Source organism: Danio rerio, chromosome 16 (genome assembly GCF_052040795.2).
Source record: "Danio rerio strain M-AB ecotype USA chromosome 16, GRCz13ab, whole genome shotgun sequence".
Classification (NCBI taxonomy): Eukaryota; Metazoa; Chordata; class Actinopteri; order Cypriniformes; family Danionidae; genus Danio; species Danio rerio.
In genome coordinates, this window is record NC_141036.1 from 36,915,484 (window position 1) to 36,942,713 (window position 27,230).

Sequence of the window (27,230 nt, forward strand, 5' to 3'; positions counted from 1 at the left end):
GGTGAAAGAAAAATTAGTTGTTATTTTGCATTGATAAATGTGGTTTTTTCAGTTTGTTTGACAGTTCTCTAATTACTTTTTGCACAAAATAATAAGCCATGATTTTGCTTTACTTACAAAGACTGAGATGCTCATTTTATATTCAACTGCCAAGTCCTGCTTTATCGCCAATTTGCCTGCTTATTGTGGTCTGTTTCAAAACTGTTTCATTTGGATATTCTGTGATCTTTTCACTTTTAATTGACCACTGTCCCAACTTTTTTGGAATGTATTGTTGGCATCAAAATCAAAGTATTTTCATATTTCCAGAATGCCATTCATTTACTCACTAAAACCCTTGAAATCTTTTCTTTGTACTTTTATCAATTTAATTTGTAAAAAACATTGTAAAGAAAATCAGCAAATTGCATATTATTGTTTTTATTGCATTTAAAAAAATCTCCTAGCATGCCTGTTATGTCTAGGGGGTAGGGTCCAACTGGATTTTCGAGGACAAGGAAGGACTTTAATGCATAATTATTACTAGCTGCCTTCTCTTTCATTTATTCCCATCTGGGTCATGGCACCAATATAACCTTTCTACTAAATGCTTTGATAATAATAACCTTTCTACTAAAAAGATTTGATTTTGGAAGTTTTATTCTTGGCAAATGTGGTGAAACTGCCATTTTGAATATATCCATTTTTTATATTTACTTTAGTCACTGTATGTATGATTACACATTATAGTCACAAATTAAAAAACAACTTGTCTTCAGTTGCATGTTCATACAGACGCTGTTCTATATTAGTGCCTCTATTATAACCTGCTGTGTGGGCAAGACATTTCCACACGAGCCTATCAAGAAATGTGATTGTTAACATAGGCTTTGTATTGTTCTTGAATTTTTACTGTCCCATCATACATCTGACTGGTCAATGATGTAAGGCAATTCATGCTGATGACATCCCAGCTCTTAAATAACATTGAAGTTACAGTGTGGCAGCTTGGATTGCAATGAGTGATTTAGTATTCCAATAAATCATTGAAACAATCTAATTTCCTATAGATTTCAATTTCCTCTGAACAGATCGGCATTGATCGATTTCAGGTATAGGAGCATGTCAGGCCTCTCTCTCAAGACTTTGTGCTGAAGGATTGTTGCAGGAAAGAGAGCTGCTTATTTTGAGATCTGGACATGAGGAGCCTTCTTTGCAAATATAGATATGACAAGACTAAAACCGAATCTTATTTCCTCTAGTAGAAGCTTAAATGATGTTGGTTCAAAATGTTTCTGATAATGAAAGCAATAAATAACTAAAGTACTTATAATTCAACTTCTTTAAATAATTTTTAATCTAATTCAGAGCGATTGCTTATTATTTGTGTATTAGTTAAAGTTAGATTTATTGTTATATGACTTTTGGTGCCAATATGCACTACCATTGAAAGGTTTGAAGTTATTAAGAAGTTGCTGATATGGATGCTATCAACCGATAATCACATTTCCCGCCTCAATCGCTACTCGTTGATCTGGCTGATCTCATAAACCAATCACAAGTGTTTGTTTACAGGTTTACAAGCAGAGGAAGATGCATCCGGTTTATGCTCCTGGGTTACGCATCAGCAGCACTACAACACATGAGCAATGCTTCCAAATTGCATTATTAGTCATTTTTCTTAAAATTTTTTATCTGTTTTATCTATTTTATTTTTGTAAAGCTGCTTCTGACCATTACATGTATGCAACATTCTTAATTTATTATCTTAAATAAGGCAAGATCTCAAAATGGCAAAGTTATAAAAAGCTTGAAGCATCAGAATCGGTACACGGTATTGGCCGATCCACATGACAAGAAATCGGTACTCGGTATCGGCTGCAAAAATCCTTATCGGAGCATCCATAGTTGCTGATATTTTGTTCAGCCCTATTTTTAATTGTTAAAAACTATTTTAATGTAATTTTTACTTTACATTCATTAATAAATCCAGAAAAAAGTTACAGAATTAATAAAAATTTAATTAATAGTTTCTTGAACACTTAATTAGCATATTAGAATGTTTTCAAAAGCATTTTGTGACATTGAGGACTAGTAATTGGTTCCATTTTGTTCCATATTGTCATTTCAGGAATGATTTATTTCTTTAAATATATTACAATGAAAAAAGATTATTACACATTTTATTAATATTGTGTATTATCGAAGTATTTTGATCAAATAAATCTAGTTGGGAATAAGAAAATATTCAAATATATGCATAATACCTAACTTTTCTCTGACTTTTTTCATGATTTCATGAATTTAGATTAAAAGCTTACTGTTTGTGTAGTATTAGTTAAAGTTAGATTTATTTTTATATGAACTTTGGTGCTAATATACACTACTGTTGAAAGGTTAGGGGTTATTAAGAAGTAACTTATATTTTATTCAGCTTTATTTTCAATTAAAAAGAAACAGTTTTAATGTAATTTTCACTTTGCATTCATCAATAAATCCAGAAAAACTCAATTAAAAATTTATATAATTTATCAAAAGGTAATTATTACTTTCTTGAACACTTAGTTAGCATATTAGAATGATTTCTAAAGCATTATGTGACATTAAGGACTAGTAATTAATGCAGTTAATTCTGTTTTGTCATCTCAGAAACAAATTACTTCAAATATATTACAATTTAAAAGGTTATTACACATTTTACTAATATTGTTCATTATCACAGTATTTTTGATCAAATAAATCTAGTTGGGCATAAGAAAATCTTCAAATATATGCATAATACCAAACTATTAAACAGTAGTCTACCTTTTCTGTGACTTTTTTCGTGATTTTAATAATTTATGTGACTTCTTTTGACAGGACTGTTTGAATGTTATATAGTTGGGTTGAAATAGGATGAGAAATTACCCCAGGTGCATTTGAACTGGTCATCTTGCAAATATGCAAGACCACAGAAAACATACTGAAACATGTGGACCAGCTTCCAAGCCATGTCTCTGTATTTTTATTGATTGTTTATCTTCAGCATAACTGGCATGCAAGATTTATGTTGATTGGCATTGCATTACGAGGATCAAGGAAATCCCTTGATGGTTCAAAGTTCAGTAATATAGGCAAGATCTTTATCAATACATAAATCAGCAAAAAACCATGTGCAGCACCTTGTAATTCATGTGGGTGAGACACTTTCAGAGATGTTTTCTCCTCTGTGATGGAGTAAAGGTACATATCGGTTTATGTAGTGGAAGGCTGTATATCAGGTTTTGAATGTGTTGGGAGGCTGTTCGCCGTCTCTCCTCTGGTTCTTCCCCCAGAGGCAGGAGCCTTATGGATCGCAGGAACGAGGAGGAGAAATAAATTGGAGAGTAGGATAAATCGATGCTTGACGGAGAGGCAAATAGACCTTCCAACCTCAGTCCAAACGCAGAGCTTTGGTTATTTTCCTTAGGGCTGTATTGGATTGGTTGACGAAGGCTGAGGAGAGGGCTAAGGCAAGTCTTGGCCTACAAATGATGTCCTTTGTTTTGTCCATTAACGTCTAGAGCACCTTTAGCATTTTGGGGTGGACACTGGTCCGTGAATGGGGGAAGGGTGTCTGGAGTTTTAAACAGCAATGATGTTTGCTGGGCTTCATTTTACTGTACAGCAAATTCTTGAATCTTTCTATATGCAATGAAATCTTTGAATTTCGTCCTTGGGGATCCTACGAAATTCATTCAAAGCATGATTCGAACCTCATATGTAGTAGAGCTGACACTTAAATCACTACAGTAAACATCAAGCAACACACTCTATATCAACTGTTGCAAGGTGGTCTCAGCTACAGAGCAAACTTGGAAAAGGTCAAACTTTAGTGAGTCACTATGTGCATGGATTTGTTTGCTTGTGCATGAATATGTTTCTTTATTTAACCAGATAAAAAACCCAGTGAGATCAAGATCTCATTTACAAGGGTGACCTGGCCAAGAGGTCTGCAACACCAATTTATAATAATAATAATAATAATAATAATAATAATAAAAAGAAAATTTATATATAAAAATACAGTTTAGTTGTTCAGCTTCGCCACATTTCAATATATTAAAAACACATACAATGAAGAAATGCAAAGCAAGTTCTTGTTGTTTGGCCTATAAAGGTATAATTCATGATATTTAAAAACTCACAAATCTATAAATAACTGTAATAAATAAAAATAATAATAATAAATTACCTGAAAAGCTTCAATAAAAATATCTGATTGGTGTTTTAAAGTTATCAGTGTTTGCAACAATTTAAGTTTGAGGTGATAAATAAGGAATTTTTGTATTTGTGAACAACCATCACTTCTGCATAAATATCAAAAATATCATCTGACTTTATGTCTCTAGTTTGCTGAAGATGGCCAGGTAGGCAGCCTTTTGTGTATTTATGTGATGATTTAAACCGTAGCATGCAAAGTGTTACTATTAAAAGCATTGCAGACCATTTATAACCCCTCTCCCAATTCGCACATATCCACCCTACGTCTATGATTTACATGGAAACAATTCCTATTTGAATTTTCAGAGATAACTTTTAACATTAATCCAAACTTGCAGTGTTGCTCCACCGTGGGGTTCTGCTGTAGTATTGATGTTTCAATTAGAACAGCGTTACATACCGCCGCTGCCTCGTAACACGGTGCGTCTCCTACCATCTGCTGCACTTCCACATATGAAGAACGAGACGCATGGGGCTAATCGAGCTGCACATGAGCGATGGGACCAGGAGCTCCTTCACATCTCTATAAAGCCTGAGAGGAGTCTGAAGTTCTGGAATCTCAGGTATAGCCAACTACTAGGCAACTAAGGATTACTTGTTGCCACTTGAGAGATATATTTCAGGATTGTACGTTTGAAACTTTGAGATTTTAGAGGTGTTACCAAAGAGGCATTTACATGACAATGAAAACTAAAATCTGATTTTTTAGTTTTTTTTTTCATTTTGGCCATTTGTTTACACAACAACTCTATCAGAATGCTACATTCTGAAAATAGGTAATCATTTTCTTTTTTGATTACATACTAGCAGTTACGGTGCTCAGCATAAGTGAGTACACCCCATTTTGAAAATGAATATTATTATCCATTTCTCAGTGAATATAGGCAATGTATTTTTGTGCATTTAAACAAAACTGATTTATTGAACAGATACATTTATTAAAATAATGTTTTAGTCACCAAACATATTTAGAAATTGTAAGATAATACAATTAAATTCAAGCAAAATATTGCAAAAAAAATTTCAGTTACATTTTTATTAGCTTCTCTTGATTTTTCCTATTTTAAATTTGTATTTTATATATTTCTATAACATATTTTTGGTTGTACTAGTTTTTTGGACCGTTACCGTTTTTATTTTGTTAGATAAGCTCCAGATGTGGCTTCAGTACTGACTAATCTAATGAATATGCACATATAATATAATATTGTATACAATATAATACAATATAATATTGTATAGCTTCCTATTAAAAATATTCATTTAAAAGATAGATTTGTGAGGGGTGTATATATGCTTATACAGTTGAAGTCAGAATTATTAGCCCCCTTTTTATTTTATTTTTATATATTTTTTATATTTATATTTTTTATATAGCCCTTTTAAGCTATTTTTTTCGATAATCTACAGAACAAACCATTGTTATACAATAACTTGACTAATTACCCTAACCTGCCTAGTTCACCCTATTAACCTAGTTAAGCCTTTACATTTCACTTTAAGCTGTATAGAAGTGTCTTGAAAAATATCAAGTAAAATATTATTTGCTGTCATCATGACAAAGATAAAATAAATCAGTTATTAGAAAACTATGTAATTTTTAAAACTATTATGTTTAGAAATGTGCTGAAACAATCTTCCCTCCATTAAACAAAAATTGGGGAAAAAAATAAACAGGGGTGCTAATAATTCAAGGGGGCTAATAATTCTGACTTCAACTGTATATGACAAGCACTGTACATCTCTGAATGTGTTACATACTGTATATCTCTAGCGTTTATTGCATAAAATGCAATGATTTTTCCACCATTTATAAAATAGTTAGCTGTCTGTTCATTCATCCCATTACCATTAAGTTTTGACCTTTATTCTGACTCATGTTGGTGAAAATGTTTGCTTGTTTACAAGGTATTGCTGTTATTATTGGCCACTCGGTAAATTGCATCATATGTCAAAATATTTAGTGATTAATTAAAATATAAATAAGCTATTTTTAAATAGCAGAAAGTACTTAGCACATATAAAGAGATAGTTCACCCCAAATTTAACATTTTGTTCCAAAATAAGATATTTAGAAAAATGTTTGAAACCTGTAACCGTGGTCTTTCATAAAATTAGTTTTTCCTATGGATATCAATAGTTTCAGATGTCTAACATTCATTAGTTTATTTCATTTTCGGCTAAGTCCATTTATTAATTTGTAGTCGCCACCGCGGAATGAACCGACAACCTATCCAGCACATGCTTCACGCAGCGGATACCTTTCCAGCTGCAACCCATCACTGTGAAACACCCATACACACTCATCTCATTCACACACTCATACACTACAGATAATTTTAGCTTACCCAATTCACCTGTATCACATGTCTTTGAACTGTGGGGGAAACCGGAGCACCCGGAGGAAACTCATTCGAACACGGGAAGAACATGCAAACTCCACACAGAAATGCCAACCGAAACTCAAACCAGCAACCTTCTTGCTGTGAGGTGACAGCACTACCCACTGCGCCACCGCGCCACCCAGGTGTCTAACATTGTTCATAAAATCTTCTTTTGTGGTCAACAAAAAAAAAATAAATCAAACAGGGTTAGAATAGGGTTCAGTAAATGATGGCAGAATTAACATTTTTGGGTGAACTGTTACTTGAATAGAAGAATTGTTCAAAATCATTTTTCGTTTTTAAATCAAGGTCTCAATAGCGGAATATAATGTAAATTATAGCTCGGTATTTTGGAATCCTTGGCATTTGTTTTTTTGTCCGCAACTTGTTGGTCATTGGAAAGCATGTTGAAGTGATTAAAGGTTTAGATGCTTGATTCAAATTAATACAGGCAGTGAGTCTGCTATTTGGCAGTGTTGTTTATTCTGGAATAAGATTAAATAAAGCACAGTAGATGATTCTTCTCCATGTCATGGGTTGTGGCATTTGATCCTTGCTCTTCTGTGGGAGAAAAACAAATCACTCATTTCTCCAACTGGTCCTGTTCAAAAGGAATGATTCAGAGGCTCTGAAGATGCTCGAGTCGCTTTTGGTGCGTGGACGGATCTCATAACAGGTCTCCACTTAGCCTCACAGGGGTGGTCTCTTGCGCCCCCCACAATGGATGCAGACAATCGGTAACCAATTGTAGTGGGGGACAGATTTAACGATGTCTTTGTGTGGATTAATTGCTTGGGATTACTGGAATCTCGGTGCAAGACCTGTTCAACAAGAGCTGTATAAGGATACTCCCCCACTGACAGAGATAGTTCTCTCCGTACATGCATATGTGCGTTTTTTTTATATCTAAAACGAATTCACTTTTTTTTGGAATAAAACTATAAAAATTTTATGGTGTGCGAGTTAGAAGCTATACATTGCCTTTGAGGGGACCAGTTATTTGCACTTTTAAATAACGAATCTATAGTTTTTTTTATTGTTTGTTTTTTGCTGTGATATCATATATGAACCATCTAGCCATATAAGAACCATTTAGACAATATAGAAACCATTTATATTCATATAAAAAACATTCCTATGCAGAGAATGTGTCTAAGTTTTTTAAAGAACCAACTTTTCTTTATGCTAAAGGTTTCTAACTAACAATTTTGTAGGATGGAATAGTTCCACAGATATTTTTCATGTAACCATTGAATTTTAAAGGAATTGTAAATAAAGCTAAAGCTATAGATTTCCTGAGGTTATGTATCCCAGTTTGCTACAATAAAATAATATAGTATTAATATCGGTTAAGGTAAATGCTTCTTAAAAATATATATCAAAATGTTTAAAAGCTAGCATTTATATTTTAGCAATATAATTTATTTTGACACACCGACCCATGCATAATAGAGAGGAAAGATTGAGTTAGGTGCTGTTGCCATGGTTACGAATCGCGGTTTGGCAACAGCTTACGACTAACTTGTATTACTTGTAACTTGTTGTACAATAGAAAGCCTTGTTAAAACCTCTGGGCCCTATAGCCTAGCCTGTATGAATAATATGCTATTTTGCTACTCCATCTGTTTTCATCGGAGGACATTTTATTATTCCAAGCTTTTTGCTCCGTCTTGGGTGATCAAAGCGTCAATGATTGGCGTAACTATGAGAAGAGTTTGATTATTGTTTGATTTAAAGCATGTCTTTGTGAAATGTAATTAATTATTTTCAATCAGTATTTGAACATGACCGGGATCTTGTGTGAAAATCCACTGAGGGAAATATGTTGATGTATGGGGAGACAGTTACCTAATTAGACCATAAAAAATGGAATCTTTACAGCATGCGGGTCATATAATTACTGTTAATTTAACGCTCAGATTCTCTGTCATTAATTTTTATTCCCTTAAATGTAGTTTGGCAGCGGCTCCCGGAGCTCAGAAATAGATTTCACTGTATTTGAGAGCGCGCTGGCCCTTCCAAATGAATTACCGTAGACCCCACAGTCCAAATAACAAGACTCGCATCATTTATGCGTTGTTAAGCCATGTAATTGAACGATCCATAGTTTGCATATTATACCATTAAAGTAATGTGCTTTGGTTTTCTCCCAACACGACTATTTAAGCTTCTGTGGCGTTGTGGTAATTCTCTGAATTACAACCTTAATTGCCATAAATGTTCTTTTGATTTGGGTGATTTCACTGTTACGCCACAATGATGTTCATTATTACGCGGATGAATTTCCGGAACGTGTCTTTAAAGTTTCTCCTTTTTTTCTTTTTTAAAACGCCCTTTAACCCCACCTATTATATTCTCTGTTCAGTTTTTTCAGCTTTTATCTTTCTTTTTCTGGCCACTGAATCTTTTTCTATCAAATGTTTCGTCCTGTTTTATACTGGATAGGCAACTGTCATTGCCATGATGACCACACTGTACATTATTAACTTAATAAAAGGCCGACCCCATCTTTTATTGACCCATTTCAAACATACGCGATGTGCATTATAATAATATTAACAAATATAATTATAAACGTTAATACATAAGCTAATTTGATATTTGAAAAAAGTTAACTTTTCCTGTTTTTATATAAGCGAATGCAAGGTTTATTGGGATTTGAACCATGTTTATTATAGGCTATATTGTTACCTAAGTGATGCGTAATTGTACGGCGCTGTACGCCCTGCGTTAAAGTTCATTAGCTGTGCAAATTACACTTTATTTACTACCTTTAAACAGTTCCTTAAAATCAGCTGATCTCTCTGTCTTCCTTGCTCCTTTTTGTCTTTTGTCCATTACCCTTGCTGATTTACGTAGGGCCGTCCAGAGGAGGCGATGCTGGTGACGTATGAGGCGTTGTTTAATTTACTGCTCTCTATAGCAACCAGCAGCGCCGCTGAAAAAATGTCCCCCTCCTCGGACAATGTCGTGTGCTTTTCTTTACAGAGGCTCACAGAGAAGCCAGCTGGTCAGCTTTAGACACCTGCGGTCCCAAACGGCCCACTGTTCCTCTTTGAAATATTCTTTTGACGTGAGTACACCATGCAGACCCCAAAAGAAAAAGTTTTTTTTATTTTCTATTAGGATTTATAGAGACAGTTGTGGTTAAAAGAGAAGCGTAACTGCTTATTTAAAATGTTTGGAATTGCCTAATAATGACTTAGCCTGTTTAATTGTAATTAACATAGAAAACAAAAAAAAAAGTAAAAAAATACTTAAATACTTACTAGTCAGTTTCCATTGTGTTTAGAAAGTCACTAAGTTTGCAGCACAAGTGCTTCTGATTGTAAATCATGTAACTTCTGTTTAGATAATCGGAATTTTTTGTTTTATCTAATCAATAAAACGTGGTCTATATATCTAAATAATTTACATATTGTGCCACATTTATGTCTTTATTTAATTATAAAAGTTTTTATAAATCTTATATATAATTTTAGTTTGAAGTATTTTATTTTTACCCATGTGTTTAGTGAACAAGTCTTTTAAATGTTTAATCCTTTACTTCCCTCTCTTATACCAGTTGTTAATTGTTTATGGCATCCAATAATTGTACACTTTATGCTGCTCTTTATTTTTTAAAGTAAAATACAAAATTATATAGCAATATGTCCCGTTTCTCATTCTCTGAGTTCTTTATGCTTTATGATTACATTTATAGTGAATTAAACAAATGAATCATCTGCTTATAAATAAACAGTACTGATTTTGTTTATTTTTCTCTACTTTCGGGGGTTATTATTTTTATTATTTACTTTGTGAAGTTAGTTACCACATTTTTATTCTTTACTAATCTGCTAAAATGATCATTTATTTCTGATCATCAATGTTATTTTGTGACCAAAAATATTATTAATTTAGGCTTTTGTTTATGTCAGCTCTTCAAAATCTAACACTTTAATGAGTCAAGCGCCCATTTTTCCATAAGTTTGTCAAAACCTTTTCACTTTATAGTTAATTTTTTGCAAAAAAAAAAAACTCAGAAGATTCTCTGTTAAATTAACAATGTATAAGTATAATTTTCTTAGCTTGACCAGCAAACATTACGCTAGAAAGAATACAAAAGTTTCCCTTTATTTTACGAATAAATCCCAGAACCTGTAAAAACAAAAAACACGTGAAATGACATCATTAAAAAAGTTTTCATATATTTATTTATTTTTCAAATAGATAAATTATAATAAATAATCTACATACATAAAGCTTACAAACATACATAGCTACGCACACAATCACAAATTCCATAAGAGACAAGTTTGAAATAAATTTCTCTCCAAGTTATAAAAATCTTAACCTTTGATGTTCTTCGCCCTGGTCTTGTTGGCCCGTCGGTCCCTCACATTTCAGAGGTGCTGCAGGACACGGAGTTCTTTTGAGGGAAGAAGGCAGTGTTTGTTAAGACTCTCGAGCGTCCAATCAGCTGAAAGCTGCCTCAAAAAAGCGCGTCCATCATCGTTTCTCAGCCAATGAGCGTGGTCGAGAGGCGGAGCTCAGGTGCGCGCCTCTGCGTCCACTTGGCAAAGAGCCTGGGAGACGCCTGTGGCAAAAGAGTAACTGTCAAATGCAAGGTTCCTTTAATAGGAGCGATCAGTCCGGCTCCGAGAGTCATGGCGACTACAGCATCCAATCATTACAATATCCTCACCTCCAGTCCATCTATTGTACACTCGGAGCCTGGAAGCATGCAGCAAGCTACGGCTTACAGGGACGCGCAAACCCTGTTGCAGAGTGACTACTCACTGCAGAGCAACAGTCACCCGCTCAGCCACGCGCACCAGTGGATAACAGCCTTGTCACACGGAGAAGGAGGTCCGTGGTCGTCCAGTCCCCTCGGCGAGCAGGACATCAAGCCAGCGGTGCAGAGCCCCCGGGACGAGATGCACAATTCCAGCAATCTCCAGCATCAGTCGCGGCCACCCCACCTGGTACATCAGACGCACGGGAACCATCACGATTCAAGGGCATGGAGAACAACGACGGCAGCTCACATCCCCAGCATGGCCACATCGAACGGACAGAGCCTTATTTATTCGCAGCCCAGCTTCAGCGTGAACGGTCTCATTCCGGGCAGCGGCCAGGGCATCCACCACCACAGCATGCGCGACGCGCACGAGGACCACCACAGCCCGCATCTCAGCGATCACGGCCATCCACCGTCCCAGCACCAGCACCAGTCGCACCAGAGCCACCACGACCACTCGGACGAGGACACGCCGACCTCGGACGACTTGGAACAGTTCGCCAAACAGTTCAAGCAGAGGAGGATCAAGCTGGGCTTCACGCAGGCGGACGTAGGACTAGCTTTGGGAACGCTCTATGGAAATGTGTTTTCGCAGACCACAATATGCAGGTTTGAGGCCCTGCAACTCAGCTTCAAAAACATGTGCAAGCTCAAGCCTTTGTTGAACAAGTGGTTGGAGGAGGCAGACTCCACATCTGGAAGCCCCACGAGCTTGGACAAGATAGCAGCGCAGGGGAGGAAACGGAAAAAGAGGACTTCCATCGAGGTAAGCGTCAAAGGGGCTTTGGAGAGCCATTTCCTTAAGTGCCCAAAGCCAGCCGCGTCGGAAATTACTTCACTGGCGGACAGTCTGCAGTTGGAAAAAGAGGTAGTGAGGGTTTGGTTTTGTAACAGGAGACAGAAAGAAAAACGGATGACTCCTCCCGGCGGACCTCTACCGGGTACCGAGGACGTATACGGAGACACGCCGCCGCATCACGGGGTTCAGACGCCAGTTCAGTGAGGGGGGAGAGAAAAACACTCAAAAAACACTTACAAAACAAGGACATATCTTATCATATTGACTGCTTCAGTCTTCATTTATGATTATGTTCACATTGGAACTATCCAAAGTGAAAGCAGCTGCGGTTTAGACTACTGAGGCGGGCGAGCAGATTATATCCGTCTTCAATGTTTCTCAAAATTCGTAGGCTACTGCTGCAACAGAGAGGGGGACCGTGCGTTCCCTGCGCGAGCAAAGAGAACGGTTGTTCTGTGAATACCCAGCACTGTGAAAAGACGCAGTTTTAAGGTGTAACCCTACTATTTATCAAACACTTTGAGACGAGCGAAATGTCCCTCAAACGCGAGCATGGGTGTCCCATAGCCAGTTGTTTACATCGAGACGCATTCACTGCATTTGCTTTTGCAGGCTTAGCCTGAAAAGTGACTAGTGCTGCAGCATTTGACAAATACACGCCATTTTTACTTTTGTTGTGGGCGACTGAGGGTGAACATCGATTCTACTGAAAAACAACATCAGTGTGACATGCATCTATCTACAGTATTTGACTATTTATTTTGATCAAAAGGCCTTTAAACGTTTATTATTATTATTATTATTATTATTATTATTATTATTATTATCAGGCTATTTTAGATACATTATATTTACTTATAGAAACACAGTGATGAGGTGCAAGGTCACACTAAGCAGATGTTGTAGTCTTGGCGCCAAGAAATTAGTCACACACAATTGATTCTAGTCTCTTCTAGTCTCCGTTTTATCAATACGGATGCTCTAAATTGAAAAGAAATCAAAAGAAACTTCCAGCATCGAGCTGCAGACAGGTCGCCGAAGGGCAAGAGAAAGAAACCTGGCATTTTTCTTCGATAAAAGACGTATCACCATAAAATACAATTGTTTGACAGGACTCCACACAGTGCTGTAAATATTGTATAATTTTTAAAGGACATAGCTACGTTATTCTCTCACTTGAGCACTTTTTCGTATTATTTTGAATTGGGGAAATATTTTAGAGGTTTTGGTTTATTTTTATTTGCGTCTCGATTTGTTTTGACATTAGAGTTGGTCTATTTTGCCTTTATATTTATAGTCATTTTAGCCGAATATTGCTTGCTATCTCTCGCGTGAGTCAGTTGCTTTTTAACCCACATTCAGCTGCTTTTTTATAAATTAATGAGCTGACTTTACTATATGTTTATGTATAGTAAACAATGTTCAGTTTTCAACAATGTTAGCACTATTTTCTACCCAACGAATTCAATATTATATATCTCAAACATTTGAATGTCTTTTTTTAATTATTTTGAAATAGAGGTTATTTACACAGTATTGTGGAGAATGGGAAAAGCAAATGATGTGACATGCAATATTTTCATTTCAAGTCAAATAATTCTTCATTGGTCCATATGACAAAGCGGTTTTTGTGTATTTTATAATTTCATCAAGCATATCAATCGGAAACACGAGCACTATTATTGTCAGTATTGCTGTTATTATTATTATTATTATTATTATTATTATTATTATTATTATTATTATTATTAAATAGTCTCCACGTTTACCCAATAACGGATCTAAGGATACTTGGGTTTTTGATTGATCAGTTTAGTTTTCTTTGTATTTTTTTTTTCTTGTGTGTTTTGTAATTCTTCGTTGTGTTAGTCCCGCTTCGCCTTTATAGGGACACGATGCAGTGATGATTTACTGAAAATGTAAACACTGGAATATTTGCAAAAATGGGAATATATTTTCCCAGTGGCTTGCTATACGTGTGTAAATACAGCAATCAGAAATTATTATTATTTTTATTTTCTTATTGTATTATTTTTGCTTACATTTTAATTCATATTTTTAATGTAAATCTATTCCACTGAAATTCCAGGGACATCTGTTTTTATCTTTTTGTTTTGTTCCTTAAAAGAATCATTTACATAGATTAATTGATCAAACTGTCATGTAATTCAAAGACTGTGGGAGCTATTTATTTGTCGTTTTATTTCCTCTGTCAGAAAGACTCCATCAAACGTTGAACTGGATGAAATTGTGGGTATAATAAAATGCGCAGAGGTTGTGATAGAAATTTGATTTTGTAGTATATGCTGTTTTTTCTGAATCGAAGTATAAAACTGACATTACATGTCGTCGGGTGTGAAAACAACGCGGGTAAAGCCTGATTTTCTAGATATGTCACATTTTGAAACAAAAATATAAAACTGGTAACAAAACAGCAGTGCCAGCGAAATTTCACACGCGTTCAGATTGGTTAATTTGTCACAATCTTAAATGAAATCGAGTTCAAATTTGACCACAAATGCAAACAGAATAATTATTTATTTTCCCCGAAATAGAAAAGAAAAAATAATTAAAACAGAACACATATCCTGAGATCACTGGTTCACGTGCAGAAATGTGTTCTTGATTCGTCTTCTTTCACAAAACTCGCTGATTTATTTGGTAAAACATATAAATAATAGGCCTATATTTAAAATTAGCAAATTTTGTTAAACAAACAGTTAAGGACGAAGTATTACTATTATTTAATATTTTTGTCAACAAAACGTGCGGCTCGGTTGGCCTTTTTATTGCATTAATTTAATTTGTGTAGCTATATTATTGTTTGCAATTCACTTTTTATATTTGGCTAACTTTTAGCCTCTGTACAAAATACATATAAAATGTATTAAATTGATAATGTAAAACGTCACGTTGTCTTCATAATATAATTTCTGAATTTTAGCAGGGCTCATAATAGTGAACGGAAATATTTTTGGGGTTGCTTTTTTTTTTTTGGTGCTCTGCTTTGATGTTTACAGTTAATCCCAGTCTCATTTCCATTCAGAGAATAACTACTATATTTTTCGTAATAATTTCAGTCAACTAAAGCTAGATTTAAGAATGTCAAGTTTCAAAGTGATACAATTTTCTCTATTTTTGTGAAAACCGTGTGTTTTAGGTCTAAATTTGAGGGCACTCATTCCGCGATTGTGTAAAATGGTCATCCTTATCCTGTAGTGCCACCTAGTGAAATTTTATCCCACAACATCTCAAGTAACATTGATTAAATGTAACACCAGGGTTTTCTTCGGGTTCTCTGAATTAAACAGGCGATGTAGCAATGCTTATTTAAATAGTCTATATTCTACATACCCTGGTTCATGAGAAATCACTGTTCAAAAACATTTTGACTTGAAACACCAAAAGTTTAGTAGTTTATGAACTTCTGATTTTGTTGGTTTGCTGAGGTGACACATGACAAACCGATTGAAAACTGTATTTTGATTTTTGTAAGGGTCCACCAGCTTGAATTTCGTCTGCATCACAGACATAAGCACAAAACTACACATTCTAAACTCAATTTTAGATGGCTTTTCATTTACTCTTTTTATATATAAAACCCATTTAAACCACATGCATGGGAGCTCTTGCATTTTCTGTTTTCAATAATGAAGACTTTTTTCCCTAAAACAATTAATTAATGTATATTTATTTAAATTTTCTTCATAATTATATGAATAAATTAACTAATATAAACAAATTTGCATTAATATGGTGGTAACCTAGTTAGAACACAACCTGTAGTGTGCTGTATTTTTAACAAACCCCTTTTAAAACTTGATTAGGCTTAGGAATGTGTATTAAAATGTAAACCAAAGATCCATGATGGGTAATTTTTTTTATTAGCAAATAAATTATTTTATGACCACAAGGTTAACCTAACTGCAAATTATTAAAGACATTTAACCTTTTTTTTTTTTTTTTTTTAGAATGCCGCTCTTAAGCAGTGTTTAGAAAGCCTGCTTGATGTTAAAAAAAAAAAATATTCTTCAAACTAGCTTCCTATACAAAAGGTACATGAAAGAGAGAAGGTCAAATGCGTATGGTAAAACCAGCATTGTAGCAGTGCAGAGCCACTTCTAAATTACAGGGTCCAAAGGCAGAGGCAGACAGTGTTATTATGCTTTGTACTGCTGATCTATTTACAGGGGTGTAATGACAGTTTTCTGCGTGTACTGACTAGCAATAGTTGTATAGAAATCAAGAAATCGTTTCATTTAATTAACTGCATCCCTCCAGGTCCTCAGGGCACATTAGAGCTCCTCAGTCCATCATTAAGGCAGACATAAACAATTCATTACATCACTGTTAGTCCAATGAGACTGTCACTGCCGGATGCAATATTAATACACCGTTAACACTCTGAGGGATTAAGATCAGGGAAGTTTTTGACTTTCTGCTGGACCAAATTATTGAATTTCACAGTTGGAGATGAAGGACCGTAACCACCTTTGACAGTCCCCTAGTAAGTAGAAATTATGCAATTTGTTGCAATAAAAAAAATAAGATTTATCGGTCATATTTTGGGCTGGTCTTCTTACTAAGAAGTCTGATAGCGATTATCAATGTCAAAATTACTGATCTGACCAATCAGGTAAAAGCAGGCGGGGTTTGTTGTCGACAAACTGAGCGTGATAAGGAGGTTAAACGTTGAAGGCGAGCGAGGTAAGGTGAAAATAACTAAATTGATCATATATGACAAGTTTATTCTAAATATTAAATGACAGTATCCGAAATGCTAACAATTTGTTCTTAAATTCTGTGTATCATTAAAGCTGTGATAAGAAACGTTTTACGTATATAAATGCCATAGAGGGAAAAATATGTGCTAATATATCTGAATTCTGTATTATTTGAATTATATCTCTATTATTTTCTTTATAAAATCATACATTATCTCTGACATTTTAACACTAGGTGACATGGCAAGAAGGTCGAGTCCCAGGTTTCCTTTCTGTGTGGAGTTTGTATGTTCTCCTCATGTTGGCTTCGGTTTCCCCCAGTCCAAAGAAATGCGCTGTAAATGTATTGGGTAAACTAAATTGGTCGGTGGGTGGGGGTGTGTGTGTGTGTGAGAGAGAGAGAGAGAGAGAGAGAGAGAGAGAGAGAGAGAGAGAAAGAAAGAGAGAGAGAGAGAGAGAGAGTGTTTGGATGTTTTCCAGTAAGGGTTACAACTGGAAGGACATGTGCTGTGTAAAGCATATGTTAGATAAGTTGGCGGTTCATTCCACTGTGGTGATCCCTAATGAATAAAGGGACTAAACCGAAGGAAAATGAAAGAATAAATGAATTTTAACACTATTAGATCAAACCATTAGAGAAAATGTGTTTTTTTTTTTCAAAAAATTCAAAACTCCAAAATATTAAGCCTCACTTTATTGAACCAAGACCTCATGACTGTCACTCTCAGATCTGAAATGATGCTAAAACTCTCGAACAGCATGAATTAATTCAATATCCAAAATGACAAAAAAAAAATCACTGTACAATTTAACAGAAATAAAATAATGTTAGGTTACTTCAGTGTTAACGTGGTGTGCTCAGTACGCTAGAGTAAAGTACAGGTAAGTCAGATCCAAACATTATTCTAAAAAATGTGGCACTTAAAAAACTTTTACCAAAAAAACTCCAATAATTCTTGTTTTGATTTGAATAACTGTACACCTTTAAAGAAAATACAGTACAATGCTGTTAGAGTGTTTTTCAAAATTCAAAGAAAGAAAAAACCCTTTGGTTTAGGGTGATTTTGGCAAATCACAATTTTAGCATAGCACAATAGACAACCAGCACGCACGCACACACACACGCACACACACAAAGCACTTCTCTCTTGACACCTAAGGCACAAGGATATGTCATCTACCAGCTATAGCATGCGCAAAAGTAAACGTCAAGTTTTGCAATAGAGAAAAGCTTATGTTTTGGTTTTGCCCTATTGTGTACGAGTGCATAAGAAGTCTCAACCCAAACTAGGTATTGCCACAAAAGATTTCTGTGCCCGCGATTCAAGTCAGTGTGGCCCTGAATTTATAAATGGATCAATAAATAATCATAGTACGCCATGTTACTATTTCACAACATCGATCTGACAACATTTAACAATGCAAATAAAACACTGATACTGATACGCTAGGTTTAAAACAAAACCACTGGGTTGTAGTACAGCATACTACAAACGTCTCTCTCGCTCTCTCTCTCTGAAGACAAAAATAAAACCCTGAGATTAAGATCAAAACTGAGGTCTGATGAAATTGTAAGATTCAACACATAGTTAGAGTGAGTGAAACATCCGTGACGTCTTGGAAGGGCAGTTCACAGCTCCTGCAGTTGAAGGCAGCGAGTTCACAGCACCAGAAAGCGCAAGGCTTCTCCCCGGGGTCTCAAAGTCCATCCTGCTCAGACCCACTTTTTATTTATTTATTTATTTATTTATTTTTGTGTTTTACTGAGTGAAGCTTTTCTTGATGGACACATTCGGGAAAAGGCCATTGAGCTCTTGGACAAAGCGTGAGTCGATCTGTGAGCAGAAGGACACGTCCAGCAGCTTCAGACGAGGACAACACTGCAGTAACTTTCTTAGAGAGGCTGAACTCACCATCCGTGTGCCTACAAACACAAGACAGAAGAGATTTCACACAAACATTCTGTCAACAACAGTTAAAATTACTATTTTTAATACGGAAGAAAACATTACGTTAGTGAGATTAACAATGTAATGAACTATTTTTTGCCATCCTGAATTGTTAGCCTCCTCTATATTTCCCCCCAATTTCTGTTTAACGGAAAGAAGGATTTTTCAACACATTTCTAAACATAATAGTTTTATTAACTCATTTCAATTATCTTTGCTATGATGACAGTTCATAATATTTTAGTAGATATTGTTCAAGATACTAGTATGCAGCTTAAAGTGACATTTAAAGCCTTTACTAGGTAATTAGGTAGGTTAAGGTAATTAGGCAAGCTATTATATAACAATGGTTTGTTCTGTAGACAATTAAAACATGTTGCTAAAGGTGGCTAATAATATTGACCTTAAAATGGTATTAAAAAATGTCAAGCTTTTTTTTATTCTGGCTGAAATAAAACAAATAAGACTTTCACCAGATGAAAAAATATTATAGGAAGTACTGTGTAAATTTCCTTGCTCTGTTAAAAAGAATTTGGGAGATATTTAAAAAAAATTATTGGTTAGAATTATTAGCCCCCTCTTTGATTTTTTTTTTTCTTTTTTAAATAAATTTTTAATAAATTATTTTATTTCAGCTTGAATAAAAGCAGTTTTTAATTTTTCAAAAACATTTTCTTGCTCTGCTCAAAATAATTTGGGAAATATTTAAAAAAAGATTAACAGGAGGGCAAATAAATTTGACATCAACTATGTACAGTATATAGGAATTGTCAATTTTGATTTATTGTAAAAAAAAAAACAGCAGCTCACCCAGTATATCAAGGTGCTGCAGAGCACTGCAGTTGGCGGCCAGCTCCTCCAGGTCTGCGTCACAGACAGTGCGATTTGCGGTGAGGAAGAGTTTGCGCAGACGGGGTAAACTGCGGGCCAAGTGCTGGAAACAGGCGGAGCTGCTCTGAAGTGTGGAGCACCAGCCCAGATCCAGCTCCTCCAGCAGCCGGCAGCCTGAAACCAGCTCGGCCAGACCACGCTCACTCAGATTTCTGCAGCGCCACAGGTCCAGAGAACGCAGAGAACGACAGCGGGCGCTCAGCATACTCACAACCACATCATAGTCCTCAATCTGTCAACAAACACCACAATCAAACACTCTGAAGTTTCATAGGAAAATACAAGCAGATAACTTTCTGTATAGGCAATGTGAATATCAATTGGCATACTTCAAAACAAATATAAAGAGTGGCTACTGGCACTTTGAGAGTCCAAAAAGCATTTACAGTCAAAGCAGCATTAATACATGTATCTCTTGATGATACACAGAGGTATCTTGAAGTTAAATCATCAGTTTGTGCATGACATACGACAACTAAAATATGACAAAATACTTACATACTTACTGTATGTTCCAGGTATACTCAGAATATTTGCAGAAGCTATCAACAATGTGAAAGATTATCTAAAACAGACCAATCTTATAATTTCAGAAAACATCAGGAGCCACAAGAATTCATTTAGTTTTGTCTGCAATTGTTTTTAACCCTTAAAATGCTAGTAGCCTGAAATTGACAGACAAGGTTCATTCTTGAATCAAGTCTTTTGAATTTTCTTTTTAAAACAAAACAAGGGTATACACTTTTAATACCCAATTTCATCATCATTTCAGTGTATTATTGTTATTATTAGATATACACTTTTGTCAATCATGTATATTATTTAGTACAGATAGTAAGCACAGGTCACCTTTATGAATATTTTATACATTTCTCTGTGAATATAGCTAATATTTGTAGGTGCCAAAACAGATTTGTTAAACAAATATATTTATTAAAACAAAATCTTAGTCGCTCAACATCTTTAGTGAGATAATTCATTTAAATTTAATTCATGTAAATTTACTCCTCATCTGTTAAACAGAAATTGAGAGACAAATAAACAGGGGTTAAAAATGTTTATATATATATATATTACTTTTTCTTTTCTTTTTTTTTTTTTTGCTGTGTTAGCGTACGCCATTTTCCTGCAAATATTTCATTTACTAGGCACAATGCATTTATGATTTGATAACATATGCCAATAATCAATGCAAAACAGTATTTTATTGTGTGACTGCGACTCAGCCATGTAAACCTCAAATCCGGGCATCAGTTCATCCATCCAGTAGACTCACCATTACACAGCTCCCCAGGTTGAGGTGTCTGAGCTCTGGGCAGAATGTTAGAATGCTCAATATGGCTGATTGCTGTATGTGTAGAGAGAAATAAAAATGGATTATTGATTTACATGATTAACACACCAATGCTAATGAGAGAATACCAAACCCTCCAATTCCAAGACAATTCATCATAACTTTTTTGATGTAGTCGCTGTTTTGTATTAGTTTGTGTGACTTCATTTGTATATTTTAGTACAATATGCTCATCCTTCAATGAGTGGTATGGTTAGTGGTGGGGTTTGGAGACATTCCTCCTTTTAAAAATCATTTTCATATGACTTAGCAACTTTTTTGACACTGTTAAATATTGACATCTAATTGAGATGCCACATAAAGGAACACACATTTGATAATCGTAAATCAAAGACAACGACACATTTACCAACAAATAGACATGTTAAAATTAAACTATTATTTGAACTCATGTTCTGGCAACACAACTGACACTCATATGTTTCAGAGATAAAAAACAACAAAAAAAGTTGTTTTGATGTAAAACGCTGGAGTCTTGAGGCCATCAGTAAAAGAAGGCAGACATAGTTTTCATTATTGTGTTGAAATGAAAGATGAAGACTGATGGTTATGTGTGGATTAGTGGACAAATGTTCTGTGCATATTTCCATTGTTATTTACAGTGATGATGACTGAGATGTGTTTGTGTGTATGTTTATGTGCTGTCTCCATCACTACAGAAACATTATACCTGCTGGAAGAGGCGCTCGTACACTGCCAAATGCTGATTCAGTTAACCACACACGAAGGGACGGGACGAGCCACAGATTACTGACACGCACCGACATGCAGCATAGGTAAATGGCAGACTTACTGTTGTAGTATCATTTACAAAAACAGGTAAATATAGTGTATTTTAAAAAAATCTGCTTACACACAAGCATCTTTCTTCTTTAATTCCCAAAATAGCTTGCTTTTTTAATGATGCCGTGTAAACAATAAACAAAGGCAGGTGATGTATAAAGCCCACAACTTTTGTGGGAACAGAAAATCTCATAGATCTGTAACTGGTGATTTTGTCTTTGATGTTAAAATAATTAATTTTTACCAGTGTTGGAAGTTATTTTTAAAAAGGTAATGATTACTGATTACATCATTAAAATTGTGTTTAAATTATTTTCTAATTTTTCTGCCAGAAAAGTAACTCATTTACTAAAGTAATTTAATTACTTTAGTCATTACAAAAAATTCTTACAAATCCCAAAGCATGCTGAATACAAATTAAATCTTTTAATTCTTTAAATTTGATGACCTTTTATATTTATTTTAAAAAATGAACAATTAAAGGTCCTGTGAGGTGCTTTGAAGTGTGCATTTTTATTCAATGTTTGACAACCTCAAACGAAACATGAAAAGACAGCAACGCAGTGTTGCTCCTCCCCTTTAGCACCAATAGCATTTTGCTCTTAGTGGTTCAGCTCAAGCACATCAAATGCGAAGCATCTTGCAGGGGTTGGAGAATGTCAGAGACTAGAGAGCATTTGATTGGTCACAATTTCATGAGAAAAAGAAGTATGATAGGCTATCCGCAGGGTCCTAAAAAGTCTTAAAATGTCTTAAATCTCCTAAATTTTAGGCCTTAAAAAGTCTTAAATCTACTGAAATGTTGTGTTGTAGGTCCTAAATCTTTTTTAATAAGGTCATTATTTTTCTTTGTTCAAGTTTAGCTACCCAAGCTGGCCATTAACACCCATACAATCACCAACAATTCATCTTAATAAAACTAAATAAAAAATAAAGAACTTTTTACTAATTACTTTCCTTTCAGTAACATTTGCTTAAAAGCTCACCATTTAATTTACTGCTAAAGATACTAACCTGACCTATATATATATATATATACATATGTAGCATTTTTTAAAAATCTGAACTATTAGATGCATTGTACAAATTATACATTGACGATAAACTACACTTATTTCCGTAACGTTAGTTTCTGTATTCCATGCTTCAGTGAATCAAATTTATGTTTACAGTTAAGTTACATCAAATTTATTAATTAAATATATTTATTTATATATTTTTAAAGGATATTTAGTGTGTCCTGACCTGATTAGCTATTTTCGGCTTACTTTAGATCATGGGTCTCAAACTGGTTTCCTGGAGGGCTGCAGCCCTGCACAGTTTTGCTCCAACCTAAATTAAACAGTTCATCCAACTAATCAAGGTGTTCAAGACTAATAGAGACTATTAAGCAGGTGTGAGTTGGAGCTGGTTGGAGGTAAACTATGCAGAGCTGCGGCCCTCCAGAAATTATTATTAAATGCATTATGCATTTACAATGGTATGAACCGTTATAGCAGTGCATATTTATTATTTTAATTATAACATTATTATTTAAAATACAGACCATCTATCCATTCATCTTGTTTTGACATCCCTTAGGGGATCTCAAACCTTAATTAGAGGGGTCAATCCCTGATTAGATGGTTTCCTTTAGATCAAGAACCCACAATTCAGTGCATTCCAGATGCTTTTACCTAGTTTCAGGATTTTCATTTTAAATTTACTTCAAAGTTTCAGCATTTCGGTTGTGTGTTTTTGTCTTTTTTATTAGTTTTGTTCTATTCTTTAAATATGTCTACATAGATTTAATTATTATTTTTTTAGTTTTAGCAAATATTTCATTGACCACAGAAAATCAGCAATTAGCATTTCCTCGATTCTCACCTCAACTTTGGTGCGGTAGAGCACGAGCCTGCGCAGATGGGTGAGTTTGGCGATGTGATTGAAGGCCTGAGGTTGCAGACGGTCACAGGAAGCCAAATTGAGCTCTTGGAGGCAAGGACATGTCTGAGTGATCACTTCTAAACACGCTTCGGTCAGGAAATGACAGCACGACACCTCCAAACACACCAGACTCGCCCCACAGGCCTTCATAAAGCTGCAGAAATAAAAACACAATTACCTGATGTTTGGTAGATCAAAATAAGTTTATATACAGTTGAGGTCAAAATTATTAGCCCTCCTGTTAAATTTGAATTCTTTTATATTTTTTCCCAAATTTATGTTCGTGGAGAGAAATTTTCTTAAACACATTTCTAAACATAATAGGGTTATTAACTCATTTCTATTAACCGATTTATTTTATCTTTGTCATGATGACAGTCAATAATATTTTATTAGATATATTCAAGACACTAGTATTTAGCTTAAAGTGCAATTTAAAGGCTTTGTTAGGTTAATTAAGCATTATATAACAACGACTTGTTCTGTGGACAATTAAAATAAATAAATAAATAAATAAAATTAGCTAAAGGGGGCTACAATTTTGAGCTTAATATGGTTTTAAAAAATTAAAAACTGCTTTTGTTCCAGCCAAAATAAATAAGACTTTCCCCAGAAGAAAAAACAATAACCGTTGGAAAATATTGTAAAAATGTCCTTGCTCTGTTAAACATTATCTGAGAAATATTTGGAAAAGAAATAATTTATGTGTATTTATGTGTTATGTGTATGTTCAGGGGTGTAAAAAGTATTTAAAATAATATTAAATGAAGGTAAAGTACAGAGAATAAGTGAAAATTTCACTCAAATAAAATGACAAGTATCTGGGCTAAAATATGCTTGAGTACAAGTAAAACTCTTTAAATTACACTTTAATTAATCAAACTTTACCTAAACAGTAAATGTAAATTAAAACATGAGAGAAGTTATTTCTTCATACATCATACATCTAACGCAAAGTCAAATAAATATCATAAAGTAATTTGTCAGGTAGACATACAAAAATGTATAATTAATAAGCAAATATATAATAATATGAACTTATTTATTACCAAATAGTAATAATAATTTTTTGATTTGCACTAAAATATTAACTGTTAATATTGTGCATACTACCGCTATACATAAAAAGATAGCTAATGGATATACAGTTATATATTAATTTCTTAACTCGACTAAATAAAAAAAAGATAATTATTCTCAAAAGAGTAACTATTTAAAATCTGAAATAAATCTCATTAGAAGTTTAAAGAATAAACAAAAAAAAATTAACATTTTACTCAAATATTAGTAATTTGTAAATTATCCATAGCTGTATACCAAGCTGAAAGAATTTGGTGTAAAAACACACAATAATTCCGTACATTGATATAACGCTTATCTAGACACTCAACCCTCTACTACTACTACTAAACCCCTACTCTTTTTTTTCCAAAGGACATCCAGGGATTTTTAATGACCACAGAGAGTCAGGACCTCGGTTTAACATCTCATCCGAAAGACGATGCTCACTGAGCAGTATAGAGTCCCCATCAATATACTGAGGCATTAGGATCCACACAGACCACAGGTTGAGCACCCCTGCTGGTCTCACTAACACCACTTCCAACAGCAACCTAGCTTTCCCATGGCGTCTCTCATCCAGGTACTAACCGGGTGCAACCCTGCTTAGCTTCAGTGGGCGACCACTACTAAATATTCCATTTCAGTTGGGATTGTATCAACATAATGAAACTAAAGTCTTAGTAACTTTCACTTCATGCAGACTTTAAACAAAACTCTAAGGAACAGAAAGGAAGAAGTGTTTCCTTCTTCAGAAATGAACTGAAGTAGAAGCAGTCAGACCTGATAGTAACTGAGAAAAATCCCCCAAAAAAACTACTCACGTGCAGTAGTGAAGTAAAAATGAATATATGTGAATGAGAGAGTGTTGTGGTCACCTGCAGAAGCCGGCGGGCGTCACGGCTCCACGGTTGCCCGTCCAGGACAGGTTGAGTCTCTGCAGAAGGGTACAGCGACTCTGCAGATGGCACAGGGAGGCGTCTGTGAGCCGTGCCCAGTATGGCTGCAGGCTCAGCTGGATGTACTGCAGCGGGTCACAGCAATGCTTGTGGAAGAGCTTGCAGCTTTGAGCCAGTCGACACAGGTCTGGAACCGGCAGGTGACTCACAATCAGCTGGATAAGCTACATTCAATCAAACAAAAAACACACACAGTGACCCTCGGAGCACAGCATGCTAAATAGTGTTGTTTTGGATTAAAACAGTCAGTTGTAAAGACAGAGGTATGAAGATCAGTCTTTAGGGTTTCCATATCACTAAGGCCAAAGAAGAAGAAGAAGAGTACGTTATTTAAAGAGCCCATATTATGGGTTTTTGAAAATTCCCCTCCATGTAGTGTGTAACACAGCTCTAAGTGAAGTGAAGTATCCAGCTAAGGCTTAAATCTGTAAGAATACAGTGTTTAAAACTGTTGATTCATCTATAAAAGAGTCGACTCATAGTGCTTCGAACGAGTCGCCTTGATACCGATTCATTAGGTGTTTCACCATGACGTACGAACGAAACCAAGTTATTCACGTGCACGCGCAAACCCGGGAGATTTCAAACCTGAGGCCCCACCCTCTGACGCAGAAACCCAGACACACACACACCCACAAACACACACACACACACAAACATGCCGGTTGATTGAAGTCACACTGCAGATGGATATATTGAGTCTCTACCCAAAGATGAAACCTCAGCATTATAACCAAGCAGTTGGAAACTTCTGGAAGCTACATGCTACAAAGAATACTTCATCTGAGTTTGTTAAAGGAAGGATCAGTAAAGAGTAACTGATGGACGTCAGGATGGGTTTCTTCCATTTCTCAAGTGTAAGTACGTGCGGTTAAAGTTGTTGCCTCGTTGACTCTTGCTTGCAAATGTATTTAGTTGTGATTTGTTACTTGTAACCGCGTGTACTGTATCAGGTTAACAGGCTATATTATCTTATCGCGTGCAAAGTCACGTTAAAAACGCGACGCGTGCTGTTTGTTTATGGAGCTCCGTGCTAGAGTTCTGCTCCCGCGATTTATTCGGAAATTTATTCCCGCGCCGCAGAAATCTGGCGCGGGGACAGCCGCGGGAATAAATTACCGAATAAATCGCGGGAGCGGTCGGTAACGGGTTTAATTTGGGACGGGAGCGGGCTGTCTAGCAATATCACGGATATTGCTATGCGAATTAGAAAGAGAATCTGCTTGGTATGAGAGAGCGTATGAGAGAGAGCGAGAGAGAGCGAGAGCGAACGAACGAACGAGCTCTGTGTGCTTTGTGCTGTGTGTATGTGTTTATACCAATGGTTTATACAGACAGCTTGGCTGTCTGGACTGTATACTGGGTGATTTTTGGTTGTGTTCTCCACTCTAGCGGGAC

The 27,230-nt window shown here is 35.3% G+C and overlaps 2 protein-coding genes across 15 annotated transcripts in view; one reads left to right on the top strand and one right to left on the bottom strand.

The window, feature by feature from the left end:
• Positions 1–27,230, bottom strand: part of fbxl4 (F-box and leucine-rich repeat protein 4) — a 420,342-nt gene that overhangs the window by 385,149 nt on the left and 7,963 nt on the right. Inside the window, 5 exon segments of one of the 3 annotated variants that reach the window (NM_001007315.3) lie at positions 17,588–18,835; positions 19,671–19,983; positions 21,028–21,099; positions 23,755–23,968; positions 25,752–25,996. In NM_001007315.3, coding sequence (NP_001007316.3) covers positions 18,672–18,835; positions 19,671–19,983; positions 21,028–21,099; positions 23,755–23,968; positions 25,752–25,996 — 1,008 coding nt within the window. In that variant the 3' untranslated portion in view covers positions 17,588–18,671. 3 annotated transcript variants of the gene reach the window in all.
• The window catches only part of pou3f2b (POU class 3 homeobox 2b), a 343,731-nt gene that overhangs the window by 302,410 nt on the left and 14,091 nt on the right, over positions 1–27,230 (top strand). For 3 of the 12 annotated variants that reach the window (XM_087285089.1, XM_087285088.1, XM_087285090.1), the window contains one exon: positions 9,594–10,986. In XM_087285089.1, coding sequence (XP_087141215.1) covers positions 9,594–9,756 — 163 coding nt within the window. In that variant the 3' untranslated portion in view covers positions 9,757–10,986. 12 annotated transcript variants of the gene reach the window in all.